The 13,507-nt window shown below is 50.0% G+C and overlaps 1 protein-coding gene across 2 annotated transcripts in view; it reads right to left on the reverse strand.

Moving 5' to 3' along the window:
• SYNPO2L (synaptopodin 2 like) overlaps window positions 1-12,768 on the reverse strand; it is a 31,886-nt gene extending 19,118 nt beyond the window's left edge. The window contains exons 1-3 of one of the 2 annotated variants that reach the window (XM_071748083.1): window positions 11,314-12,768; window positions 6,674-6,916; window positions 204-355 (exon numbers count right to left, since the gene is read on the reverse strand). In XM_071748083.1, the coding sequence (XP_071604184.1) occupies window positions 204-253 (50 nt within the window). In that variant the 5' untranslated portion in view covers window positions 254-355; window positions 6,674-6,916; window positions 11,314-12,768. The remainder of the gene's footprint in view (window positions 1-203; window positions 356-6,673; window positions 6,917-11,313) is intronic. The other variant, XM_071748082.1, reaches the window with a different exon arrangement.
• Between the last annotated feature and the right edge of the window lie 739 nt (window positions 12,769-13,507).

The following is a 13,507-nucleotide window of genomic DNA, read 5'->3' on the forward strand; positions in this document are numbered from 1 at the left end:
GTTCAGCCCCAGGACCAGACACTCTGGAGTGCAAAACTTCTGGCCAGCCACCAGGGAAATCTCCTTAGCACACTTTGCAGTGTGGGGGCACCAAAGGCTTCCTCTGTGCCTGCCTCCTGCTCGGTGTGGGTCGCTGCCGTGCTGTCTGAAGCTGCTCTGCTGCCTGCATTGTCACAGCAGGGGTGCTGGGGAGCCGGTTTTACCTTTTCACACGGATGTTGAGCGTCCCGTTGGAGGAGTCGATGATCTGCATGGCAGAAGCATGGGAGAGGCCAGCACAGGACTTCCCGTTGATAGACACCAGCACATCATTTTCCCACAGCCCTCCCCGGCAAGCTTTGCTTCTCTTTCGGATCTGGAAAGGCAGAAGAGAGAGAGCAGAGGTGAGGGGAAGGTCAGCAGCTCCACTCACTTGCTGCTCTCCTGCTGGCCCTGCTGTTCCCTTGTCCCTGAGACAATAAGGCTTAAGACTATGTGCTGCCAAGGTGGAGGAGCAGTCCCCTTGGAGGAGCTCTGGCTGTGCCTTTCAGTCTCTCTATTCCTGTTAATTCCAAGAGTCACTCTGCTGAGCATAGCCCTGGCCTGATCACACAACCAGTTTGAGTCCTTCAGTGCAGGTGGAAGGCTCAAGAGCACCTACGTGCTCTTCCCTTTCATTCCCTATCTCCTAAGTTGCTTAAGGAGCCCCTGTTTCAGGGAGGGAACAGGAACTCTTCCAGACTATTCTTGTACATGGCTGGCTGTCCTTTTGTATGCCCCACTCTGCTCCTTGGCATGATCCCTGATGCTCACACAGAGCCCCTGGAGGTACCATCCTCAGGGAAGAGATGATGGCTCTGTGGCATTCCCCACTATCAAGCATTCCCCAGTACCAAGCATTCCCCAGTATCAAGCTTTGGCAGATTTCTGGAAATCTGCATCAGGCCACATGGTGTCCTGTCACACAAGTGTCAACTTGGAGTAAATCTGTGTAGGATATGTACCTGAGAGTGGAGTCTGGGTCCTGGTTCCAGGCTAATCCCTAGACCTGGCCTCTCGTGGCTGTCTCACACCAAGTGTTTCCTCTCCCTTTTGTTCCATCATCCATCAGTTAAAACTTTTTCCTGAAACCCCCAAGGCAAGGAAGCAAACCAGATGCCCACTCAGCCCAAGCCTACAGACCTCTCTCTCCCATGCAGGGAAGCAGTGGGATAATTCTGTAGCACAGCTTGGCACTCAGAATGCACCCAGCACCTCAGAGAATACTCAGGAAAAAACATTGTGTCAGGGAAAACCAGGCCCAAGGCAGTAATATACTGGGTTTGTAGATGCTTCTGGAATACTTGGTAATACACAGCAAGGCAAATTTGGTAGCCACAGGAAAGAGAAGTGGTGTGAGTGGCTTACTGCCCTCTCCTTGTTCGTGCAGGGGCAGGAGGGGAGCAACAAAAGGAGAGAGTTGGAGCCCTGAGGGAGGGCTGGCACGGTGTGGCTGGCTGGCCTTGGGGCCCAGGCCCTCTGCACCCATGGGTGCACACATGGCCAGGACTCAGGGCTGCTGGGGTGTGTTGAGCAGGCAGGAGCAGCACTCCTCCCAGGTCAGCCTGTCAGCAGGACTCAGAGGTGCTGGGGAAGAAGATGGAAAGAGGACAGCTATGCTCCGAGTTGTTTGCGTGTTCACTGGCACTTCATCTCTCTGCAACTTCTCCAGCTTGACCCCAAATTTTGCCTGCATGCTTAAAATAGGGACTGGCTCATCCCAGCTGCCACATCCATCAGCTCTGTCATTTTAGTCCTTTATCTCCCTCCTTGCTAATATAAGCCTGGAATGAGAACGTGTGGGTCTGTAACAAACTCCTGCTGAAGAGCCACTTTTCTGCTGTTACAGTATAAATGCTGCTTCCTCAGGGTCCCTCAAGGTGCAGCTGTTGACTGAGAAGAGGGAGCAGACACATTTTCCACTGCTGCCCTGCTGACACAGCAGCTGATGCAGGAGAGGTGGGAAGTTGAAGAGAGGTTAGAAGGAGGCTCTTCTGCTGTTCCCCAAAAGGCCAACTGCTGCTCCACAGCCAAGTGCTTGGTGCTCAGCACTGGAAGGGAACACATTTGCTGAGTACCTCTCCTAATTATGGAGAGTTCTGGGGGTTAAAAGCTGTCAGCAGGTGCTCAGAGCATTCCTTACATCCCATCATACTCCTCCATGCTCACTGCAACCAACTGGATGTGGGCTGGTGACCACCCCGAGCAGAGCTAGTAAGCTCCCTGCAATCCTCTGGTCCCACACTACTGCAGGGCTTTGCAGGCAAGAGTTTGGGATTCCAGGGCAGGGAGGGTCAGGCCCTGCTCACAAAGACCACCCAGGCACCTTCAGATCAGAGCAGACTGGTGGGACACAAGCTGCTCCACACAGGCTGAGCCATGTGAGCAGGCAGTGCATTTCCTTTGTGGGTTTTTTGTGGTTAGACCTCTGGCTTGGTCTCTGCTCAGATTGCATCAGGGTGGCAGAAGGCCCGTGCACCAAAGCAACTTGGTACTTCAGTGCAGAAGCTTACAGACTCTTCTATAATCCTTACAAACCCTCCTATAATCTCAGAAGGGGACCTCTTCATGTTTCCATTCCTCTTTGGGAAAACAGGACCAGGTCTCTTCCAGCTCAGGAAGAGACTTACAGAGTCTGAAAATAGAATATAACTGTTCCTGGCTGTCAGTCTCCCACAAGTTTATTTACCCCTCCCTGAAGTTCATGAATCCAGTTCTCAGAGGCAGGGGGAAACAAACTGTTCACAGCTTCATTTTACTGTCAACCCCCCCGTCCCATTTTGCCAGGGAGGAAAGCAAAGGGGTTAAAAGCAGCAGGGGATTGTGCAGAGAGAGAAGCAAGAAAGGTTGTCATACAGAGAGGAGAGGACTTAATCCACAGCCATGTCAGCAGGGTGCAGTGAGCAGGAGCAAGCCTCTGGCAGCAGACCAGCACAAACCTGCCAGTTTTTACACGACTGCCAGCACAGTGCTGTGGAGACCTTTAGTGACACCCCAGAGCCTGTGTGTCTCCCCCACAGCCTTTGAGGGCCCCAGTCCCCAGGCTCCCTGCCCACCCTGAAGGTCAGGATGCCCTCAGGCACAGCCACTTGCTCCCCATGTCCAAAAGATGCCCCCTCCTGGGCACCCAGTGAGCCACTGGGAGAGCCCCAGAGCTTCTGCCTTGGCTTCAGTTAGGTTGGAAGGTGTCACCCAGAAGCTGTTCTGAAGAGATGGGAAAGGGTGGGAAAAGCATCAATTCAAAGAGAAATCCTCTCTGCTTCCTGGAGCAGATCCCTGGAGACCTTTCTTTGGTGAGTGAGAGGCATCACCAAGGCACTCTGAGAAGTGGTCAGAGGCAGCCTCAGACCTGGAGGACTGCAGTGTCACACCTCCAGCAGGGACTGACCATTCCAGGTTTCAGAGCCTCACTGGTTTATGCTACAGGAAACACAAATCAGTGGGGGCAAACTGTTAACTATGAAGTAATGAAACACCTTTACACAAAAAAACTGTCCAACTCCTCAGGATTTCTGTTCTGACTTTTGTCTCTAGAGCTCTTTGTCAGAGAGGTTTGGATGTGCATGTTTTCTGTCATTGCTCTCTTCCTCTCACTGATCATCTGAGGTCAGACAGGAAGGAAAGGACAGAAGCAGCTGAGGGGAGAAAAGGGAAAGGATGAGGGCAGCAGAAGGGGGAAAGGAAGATGGTGTTGAAGGGAAGGGCAGTGCCAGGAGAGGCCAGGAAGGTCAGGGCTGGGATCAGGCTTTAAGACTGCAGTACAGGTTTCCTTGTGCAGCCCTGGGGAGACAAAGGACATGGGTTTTATTGGACGTGTCTTGGGGGAATTCAGCCTGCCTTTTGGGAACAGAATGCAAGACTGGAGGGGGCCAGATGCAACTTGGCAGCATCTGTTCTTCAGTCAGGACTATATTTAGGTAATGGCATGTGGGGGGTGAACACACACTGGGTTGCTAAGAATAGAGTAATCCTGATAGTAACTCAGTGGATTCACATCTTGCCTGAATAAAGCCCAGGGAACCTGTCTTGAAACTTTGCAACCACCCTCTCTGCTGGCCAGCACCTCTTCTTCATAGGAGCAGAAATAGGCTGTGGGTCACCAGAAGTGGTTTGCAGTGCCCTCCAGGAATAAGGTGTAATAGGTTGATACCTTCCTCCCCCTTGCTTCTGCATTGCACCTCCTCTCAGGAGAAGAGCTCAATCCAAACAGTGGGAAGACAAATTACATTATCAGTCTTCCCCTCATCTCCTAAAATCTTTCCAGCAGCAACCTAGCAAACTCAGGCCAAGTCAGAGTTGTGTACTGAGTAGGATTCCTGTCCCCATTCAGTGCCCCTTCCACTCTCTGATGGCATCTCTCATCTCACAGCTGCCCTCCTTCCCTCAGCAGCAGCTATGGTGCCATCAGGTCCAACACTCCATGGCAACCTGACAGCTTTTCAGTTTCATCCCAGACCTGTGTGGAAAGTGGTTCTGCCACAGGGTTCCCATGGAGAAGTCAGAACTGCCTTGTTGTACTAAAAAGCAGTATAAACCATTACCAAAAAGGAATGAACTCAGGCAGGAGCCAACCAGTATTTGGGTCTGCTCACCCTAGAACATTTTTCAAGAGTCTTTTGCTCTGGCTCTTAAATTTTCTTTGTCTCAGCTGCCCACCAGGACAGACCCAGTAAGTTGCTTTTCTTTGCCTTGTCTGTGAGGTATGTGAATAACCACATCTTCATGGCAATGCAAAATGTTATTTTTCTCTCTCTGTTGGACCCAAATTTTTAAAAGAGCATTTTGTCATGGATAACAAGGAGGGGAAGATAAAAACAACCCCAAACAATCCACATTCTTTGCCTAAGGAAAAAGTCCAGCACAGCTCCACAAGTATATAGCAAGAACTTGCTGCAGGTAGATAAAAAGAGGCTTTATTTCCATGGCCTTTTATTACTTGATGGGAGATTAGCTGAAAAGTGAGTGAAATTTTTCAAGGGTCTTTTTAAATGAAGCAAGGATTCAGCAGGAACAGATAGGTTTGTCAAAAAGCAAAAGTCCCAGTGACCACATTCAGCTGCTGGGACAAAAGGCATTGAGTGCTGAGAAGAAATGTGCTTATACGCATCCAATGCAGGTCCTTTTCTAGAGGCTAAGCCTGGTTCCTTTTGACATAAGAGATTTTAGGATCAAAATCTAAGGGAATTAAAGCTCATAAGCAAACCCAGCCATCAAAATTTCTATTTACATGGACAGGCACTGACCTGGGGCAGGGGGAGTGAGAGAGCCTTGAACTCAGGGCAGAGTCACCCAGAGAGGTGGCTGCAGCCCTGCAGAACAAGGTGTTCTCAGCACTGCATGCTGGGCCCTGCTCTGCTCTGCTCTAAAGGGCAGGGAGGATCTGCAAGCTCTGAATAAACCCTTACTCAGAACAGAGGAGTTTTCAGCTGCTCACAATTGCTGAGGAGCAGTATCATACATGTACTATGCCTCCACACTATTTATGCTGAGAAAGGGCAAAGCAGCAGCACGACCTGCTGTTATTTTGATAGAATGAGGATACCATCCAAGACAAAAAAGGCAAAAACACGTTTGCAAAATGTTATTGTGCCCAGCATTCACCATTATTTGCAGGCGTGGGCTGCTGTACCACAGCACAGCACTCACTGACCCCAGAAGAGCCTCTCAGCACTGGTGTGAGGTGGATAAGCACCACTGTTCTGCAGCTGCAAGGACAGGATCAGCCACAGGTATGGATCAGACAAGTACTGCAGTCACCTAAAGGATGAGAGGGGAACTTTGGTACCGGGACCTTCCTGCCCCTTGCAGCATCTTTGTAGCATCCTATAGTATGAATGTACAGGAAGAAAGACAGGCTCAGCCTTCACAGATGTATTCAGTAGTTCTGGCTGTCCCCAGAGTCACTGCCTGACTTGCACACAGCCATCTTGCTTGGGAGAACAGAAAAACTCCTGAGCTTCATTCCATGTTGTGGCATCAGTGCCAGAGCCTGGTCCCAGGTACATTTAATGGACCAAGAACAGATGTCACTTGTGTGGTTTCACAGCTGCTGACAGTCATCTGTCAAGGGATTCTTCCAAGATGCCTGCCCAGAATGATAAAGGATGTGAAAATAAAACTGCCCAGACTCTTCACCTCTGAAAGGAGGAGAGGAAAAGCTTTCCTAGCAGTGTCCTTCAAAGGGAAGTCTTGGACAACTTGTGGAAGCAAAAAGCGTGGGGCAGCAGAGCTGTGGCCACAGAGCAGAGGAGGAACCTTCCAGTGTCCTGAGTGTGTGAAAGAGCAGGAGCAGACATCATGCCTGCTCATCAGCATGACTGCCTCCTCTTCTTTGCAGGGAAGGTAGGAAATGAAAAAAAGACTGAACACGGTGAAGTGGTGTGGGCAGAGAGAAATAATTTAACAAATGGTTAAAGATTACCTGAGAGTAAACACAGAGTATAAATCAAGATTCAAATAGAGGGAATGGCATAAGCATGGCTCCAGCTGATCCACAGCTACTCCCTGCAGCTGTTTCTGGAGGAGATTCCCTTACAGGTAGCTCCAAGTCCTGGTGAGGCACAAGGAATTCTGAGCCAGATCAACAGCTGATACAACCAGCAATGGTGATTTGCACCAGTGATGGGATGGTTTGCTGTTGAAGCCACCTTCTTACCACTGTCCTGGAGGTCCTGTCTCCCTGTCTCTGCTGGGAAGGCAGGGCAGAGCTCCTCTTCCAAGCTCTGCACCTTGCTCAGTGCTGCCCCAGCAATGTGCAGAGCTTGCAGCCTCTCAGACAGACAGACAGACAGACAGCCTTCTCCTGGCACGTGGTGACTGCCGGGCCCAGCTGCTCCTCCTCGGAAAGTTCCACCGGCGCCGCAGCCTCTGCTCCCTCGCTGGCCAAGGGTGGCACCTGCTGTGGAAGTGCCGACAGCCCATAAAACATTTCCAGCAGCACTCCCAGAGCAGCCTGAGGCACTCCCCCCGCAGAGCTGATCGACACACTCAGCACTCCAAAACCTGCACGCTACAGACTAAGGCTGCCACCAGTGCTCTTTTAGGTGTGATGGCAGTAAACACTTTAAAAAACAGACAAAGAACAACCTGACCACCTTTTGCTGTAAGAGGGAAAGGAAAAGAAGGTGCTTGCAGATCTGGAAGCTATCAGAGCTGTCTGGGCTAGAGCTGGCAGGTTCCAGCAGGAATACTGTCCTATGAGCAAAGGTGAAGGGGACAGAGCAGCCCTGGGTCCCAGCAGCACGGCCCACAGGCAGCAGGGAGTTCTGGCAGGGAGAGCAGAAACAGGGAATTGTCAGCTGAGGAAATACAGGAGAAAGGGGAGATGTGTGAGAAAGAGGTAAAAAGGAAGTGGTGATGAATTGCTCTGAGGTGACAAAACTCATTTCTTTGTGTTTGCCTTTCTTCTAGAGATGGCTCACTATCCTCTTGTGATGCTCTGCCACTCCTGGGTCTTTCTCCTCTACAGTCAGCACCAGCTGGAAAGCCTCCAGTTTACACTGATCTCCTCAGTCCTACTTGTGCACCAGGCTGTGCTGGAGGTACAAGTGCCCTCCTTGCTTTGTACAGTAAGTAACTGGGTTTCCCTCTCACGGAATAAATCTTGGTTTGGTTTGTAGCAGGATGCCTAAGGCAGCTTTCCATGCACTTGTACCACCTTGAAGCTGCCCTGTGCATCTTTGTAAAAATTATTTCCTGCTATAGTTCCATGCTATGTTTCTGCTTTGGTGGATTATGGGCTTAGTGCTTACATCCTTACAGCTTTTCTCAGAGTAGCTGCTGTGCCTCTTGCTTTACCCTCACTCTCCTTTTGAAGTGGGTGAGCTTTCTGCTTATAGCTTCTCCTTGCAAGGAATGCTGTACAGATCAGGACCATCTGCTTTTCCCTCAGCCTTTGCAAAATAAGAGAAAAAAAATTATTCTAAAAGAAAAATCTTGCCATCTCTACATGCTTTTTGTTTCCTCCTTGTCTGCCTGCTTGCTTGCTTTCTGATGACTGTTTCTGCCCAAGTATTTGCTGTGCAGCACAGCTACTGAGCTGGACCAAATCAGCTCTATTTGGGTAAGGGGGAGTGTAAAATCCCACTGCACTCTATCTGCTTATAAAGTGGACAAGAGTTAAAAGATTCCTTAGGCATCACAGTAAACCAAGTATGAAGCACAGTAGCTTGACTGATTTAACTTAAAAGGACATTGCTGTAACGAGGAATTAAATGGAGATTTTTTTTTCCCCTCCCTCTTTTGTGTTCTTTACTCTTTATTTTGCCCTATATTTCTTCTCTAGTTTCTCCATACTCCAGTCCTTCCTAATTTCTGCAGAATTATCCATGTTTGATACTCTGCTGATGTTTGATCTGCTATGTATCTGCCCTCTAAGCATAGCAATGTCTGCTGTTCTTTCAGATTACTCCTTATTGAGTTGATATTTTAGTACAACCCTAATGTAAACATCATCTATTCTTTCTCACTGGGGGCTACCCTGACACTAATAACTTTTCTTCTGCTGCTTCTTCTGCCTCACCTTTCACTCTAAGGGTGTCTGGTTTTGTGAGGCTGAATTTTTATGCCTCTTTTTCCATACACACATCAGTATGGTATCTCATGTAGGCAGCAGGCATTTTTAGCACCCAGACACTGCACATTGTTTGGGTGGGACAAAACAGTCAGTGTGTGCTCTTGGAGGCAACTTCAAGATGTAAGTTCTGTATGACCCAAGAGGCTGCCCACAAGGTGTGTAATTCCAGCATCCTGCTCCAGGTGTGTCCCTGACCCCATAACCCACAGGGAGCTGGATGGCACAGGAGCTCTGTGGCAGCTGGATCCAGTCTGTGAGGACCCAGCTGCTTCTCTCCCCCTTTGTGTTGCCTGAACTGAGGTTTAGAATCAACACCTTGCTTGGTCAAATGGCTTAAACCACAGCTGGGCAGCTTTTCAGTCTACAAAAAAATGGGTTCACCCCCCACTTCCAACATGTTTATTTCCTTTCTTTGCTGCCAGTTGAATACCTTGTGCTAGAAAGGAGAGTTTCAAATGCATATGCTCACTACATTCTGAGTTAGCTGCAACTTGAAAGAAGCCAGTAATTTAAGTTCTTATTGTGAACGGTTTATGGGAGAACAGAACCATCCAGCTGTGGCCCAAGAATGTATCTGAAGAGGACAAGAGTCTAATGCTGGAAACATTGTCATGTTGTTAAATGCCATCTTGTCTCAAAAAGAAATAAAATTTAAAGAAAAGGAAAAAGCATACACCAGACTTGAAGAATTTTCAGGAAAACAGAAAAAAGAAGATACCAAGACCAGCAATTACTGATTGACTTCATCATGGTCTCCATACACAGAAGCAATGCAAAGATTATGATAATGTAAACTTGAGGAAGAAGAAAGGCAAGAAGAGCTGTGACTGAGCAAACTGATGATGGGAGATGAGGAATTATGTGAGAATTTGTAACACAAGAAGAGCAACTCAAACAGGAAATCCCACTGAGTGCAACAGGTAGTCTTTGGAACCCTTGGCTGCTGGATGTTATCAAATCTTCATTAGGAAAACATGGAAGATTTGGTCAGATGAGTAAAGCACTAGCTGCTCACAAATAATTATTCCTGGTAAACCACCAGGAATTTCAGCTCTTATGTACATCATAGAGCATGCTGATCAATCACCTGGGGTAAAAGACCTTCCCTCCACACTGCATTTCTGGGAAATAAGCAGTGGTGAAGTTTACCACTTCCTCTGAAACACCTGCAAGAGACCTAAAAGGAAACAGGAAGCAGGAGATGAAGAGACCATTACCCTAGGGATGGTCTAGGAATTCCAGCATCTCTAGATTACTACAATATATATTATTTACACACAACTTACTGATTACTAGGCCCAAACTAGCTTTTTGTTGCTCTTTTTTCACCCAGAAAGGTGTATAGAAACAATCTGCCTCAGCATCTGAGGGTAAGCATCTTTCCTTAGTGTTACTATTCTGACTTTTCTAGTCTGCAAGTTGAAATTGCCTAAAATGACAGCACTGGAATCCCCTGAGCCACCAACTGTATCCTCCTGAGTACCTCCCAGCACCTACTGGATATTCATACCTATATTTCCTGGCACATATTCTCCAGATCCATCCACGTTCTTGTTCTGTCCTTCCCCCATTCTGTCCAAACAGGTTTGGCTCTCAGAACCAAAGCACCAGTATTTCTCTTCTGCTAAGCCAGAGAGTTTATCTGGCCACTGGAAATCCCATTTTCCTCACAACCACTCATGCCAGAGACCTGGTTCATGGAAATTGAAAGCACCTGAAGCTCTGTGACTATGTGCAGAAGTTGTTTTCCTGCAGACAAGTCATCTTTCTCCATGTAAGAAACATCCACTTCAGGGCCAAGCTATGAGATTCCCAACTGTTTGGCAGAAGCTGCAAACACTCCTAGACCTGGGTTGAGCCCAACTACACAGAACATTTAATTTTAAAATTCTCTGTCAGAGCCACAGTCTGCTTAAGGAAACAGAAGGAGCTGGGCAAAGCATTTTTTCAGTCCTGTTGTTTCACTCCTGCCTTCCAGTGAGACACCCCAAGATATCATTGTGCCAAGGCTAATGCAACTGTTATGAGCTTAATAAACAGAGGGCTTTTTTCCCTAATTTTTAGCCAACTCTGTAGTCTTTGTGAAAACAGAACAGCTACAGCTGTTTATCAAAAGTAGTGCACCTCAAGATTCCTTCTTTATTATTTCACCTCCCATCCAAGCAACTCCCTGTCTTTACTTCTTGAAATGGAACCAATATTTACTGCTTAGAGCATAAAAAAATGCTAATTCCAGACAGTCCTGAGAACCTTTCATCCACAGAACCTAAGAAACGAGCCTTGATTTTGGAAAGATGGAACACAGTGAGGAAGTGCTAGGGACAGCTGAACTGAATTACAATATGGCTTTTTTTGCTTTGTTTTAAATTATTTTTTCTTTAATTGGGCGTCCTACACGAGTATGTGAGCCCTTTTTCCTGCACTGTGGCTACTGTTATCCCTCTGCTGACAACTGGGGAGAGTTGTTCAGATTAAGAGGTGTCTGAGCTGTGCAGACCTGCACCTGACACTTGTCTCTACCTCAGCAGCATCTATTTCAGGACCTGTATCCCACCCCACACCCTGCTTCACCATTCCACCCAAGTTCTCCTTTTAAGCTCTGCTGCAAGACTAAGGAGTTCCTGCATTCCTTAAGGGCAGTGAAAGATGCCCAGCTCAGGGGGGATATCTGAGTTGAGCAGAACAACTCTGCCCCCACAGTTCACACCTCGAGGTCCTACCTTAGACACTTGAAGGGGTTTTTTCTGCTCTGAGCCCCCTTGCAGCCGGAAGCCCCAGGGGGCACCTCCAGACAAAGTGATGAGCATTTCTTCTTCAGCTCCCATGGCTTCTGTGCTTTGTTTGGATAATTTGTCTTCCCAGCTTCAAAACTCCAGTGCTTAACAGGCGAGATCTCCTAATCCCATCTTCACAGTTCACACCACGGCTCCCCAAAAGGCCCTCTGCTCACTTTCTCCTTCAAGCTGACACACACAAGAGGAGAGCTGAGACTGTCAAGCCCAGCCTTCCCTGCTCTTCTGGACTCTCAGCTGCTGCTCTGCCTATGATTAGACATTTGATTCTCCTCTTGGTAAGGGGCCAGAGTTGTCCTGCACACGTGTCACGTCAATCTCACTCTCTGTGCCCCCCTACATACACCATGGATCCCTCATCAGAGCCTGGCTGAAAATAGCACACCTCCTCTGCCTCCAGGACTTTGTCTGACACTCTGAAAACAGGAGGCATAGTAGTCAAAAATTTATTTCCACTTTGCCATCCAAGTACCAAATCCTAGATCTCCCAGCACTGGGGAGTCAGTACTGTGAGGTTCAGACAAGGACATGACACTGGCACAAACTTGTCCAAGATCAGGTGGCAGTGCCTGCCCCTGAGAAACTGAACAAACCCAGCTTCCAGGTGATGTTTTCTCTGTGCAGCTGGTGTTACTAGAGAGCAGCACACTCTGCCCTGAAAACCACAGCCTGTCTGTAGATGCAATGTGCTCCCTCTGCAGCCTGCTGCTCCCTGACATCCGCTAATATTAGAGGCTGGGACCAGAATAGTCAGGATTAGCTACACAGATGGCACTGGAACTGCTCTCTGCAGGGCACCACACACCGAGACAACCCAATGGCCAGGAGAGCAGCTTTGCAACCAGGTCCCTCCCTGTCTTCTCTTAAGGGCCATGGCAGACAAGACCTCCTGGCTATCCCAAGCCACCTTGATCCCCCAGTTACAGAAGAAACAAAATCCACGCTCCTTCTTTTGCAGCAGGGCTTAAAATGTATTTTCCTGTTACCATCCTGAGGGTGAACTTCTTTCTCTCCTATCTCTTGGTGACTAACAGTTACTGTACCAATCTTTCTGATACTCTTCTACCACAACATTCAAAGGATGCAGTTCTTCTGTGACCCCATTGCTCTGCTGGCTACTCCTTTGCCAATATTGTTAACTTCTTGCCTCCAGGGAGACTGCAGGGTGCTGGTGGGCCCGTGACAACAAGATCTTACTCAACATTAAGTAACTCTTCCATTTCTCTGCACAATGGCCCTGGGTGCACCCCTGGCACGGTCTCTCAGGGGCTGCTGGTGGGACGCACGGCCACGACCACCACGATGGGTACAAGCTGAAGGCCCGGGAGCGTTGGGCCACGGCTTCATTCCCCCCATCCGCCCCTTGTGCGGCAAAACACCGGGCCTCGGACTGTGGGAGGCGACCTGCGAAAAAACAACCCCCATGGCTCTACCCCTTCACAGCGGCTCCGCAAGAGCCCTCAGAGCTGCTCTGGAGCCCAAGGGAAGCGCGGGGCACCCCTCGGGAAGCACCCCAGAGGCCGGAGCGCGGGGACCCCGATCCCGGTACCTCAGGCGGCTCCCGCGCCTGCCACGGCACTGCCGAAACATCCGGGCAACCCGCTGCTGACGTCAGCGCCGGCGGGGACAGACGGCGGCTGCGCTGCATCCGGGTCCTTCCGGCGGGTGACGGCGGGCGCCGGGGGTTGGCGGGGAGCGCGGACGTGGCAGGCGGCGGGCGGGGAAGGGAGGGAGCGAGGGAGCGGCGGGGCCGGGAAGCGGAAGCGGGCCCGGGAGCAGCAGCGGTGAGTGAGGCCGTGTAAGCGGCTCCCCAAGGAGGGGGGGAAGGGGAGGAAGGGGAAGGGGCTCGCCGGTCGCGGCCGCACAGGTGTTTGTGAGGCGTGGGGGGGTACCGGGCCTGGCGGCACGGCCCGGGCCTGAGGTACGGCCGGCTCCTTCCCCCCTCAGGAGCGGCTGAGGCCCGGGGGCGCTCAGCTCGGGCCCGCCGGGTCTGCACGGGCCGGGCTCGGCCTCTGCATGGGCCCGAGGCTTCCCCGCTAAGGTGTCACCCGGTACCGCTGCCCGGCCGGCCCGGCGGGGCCTTCTCCTCTCGGCCATGGGCGTTCCCCGCGGCGGCCCGGTG

This window comes from Heliangelus exortis, chromosome 7 (genome assembly GCF_036169615.1).
Source record: "Heliangelus exortis chromosome 7, bHelExo1.hap1, whole genome shotgun sequence".
NCBI lineage: Eukaryota > Metazoa > Chordata > Aves > Apodiformes > Trochilidae > Heliangelus > Heliangelus exortis.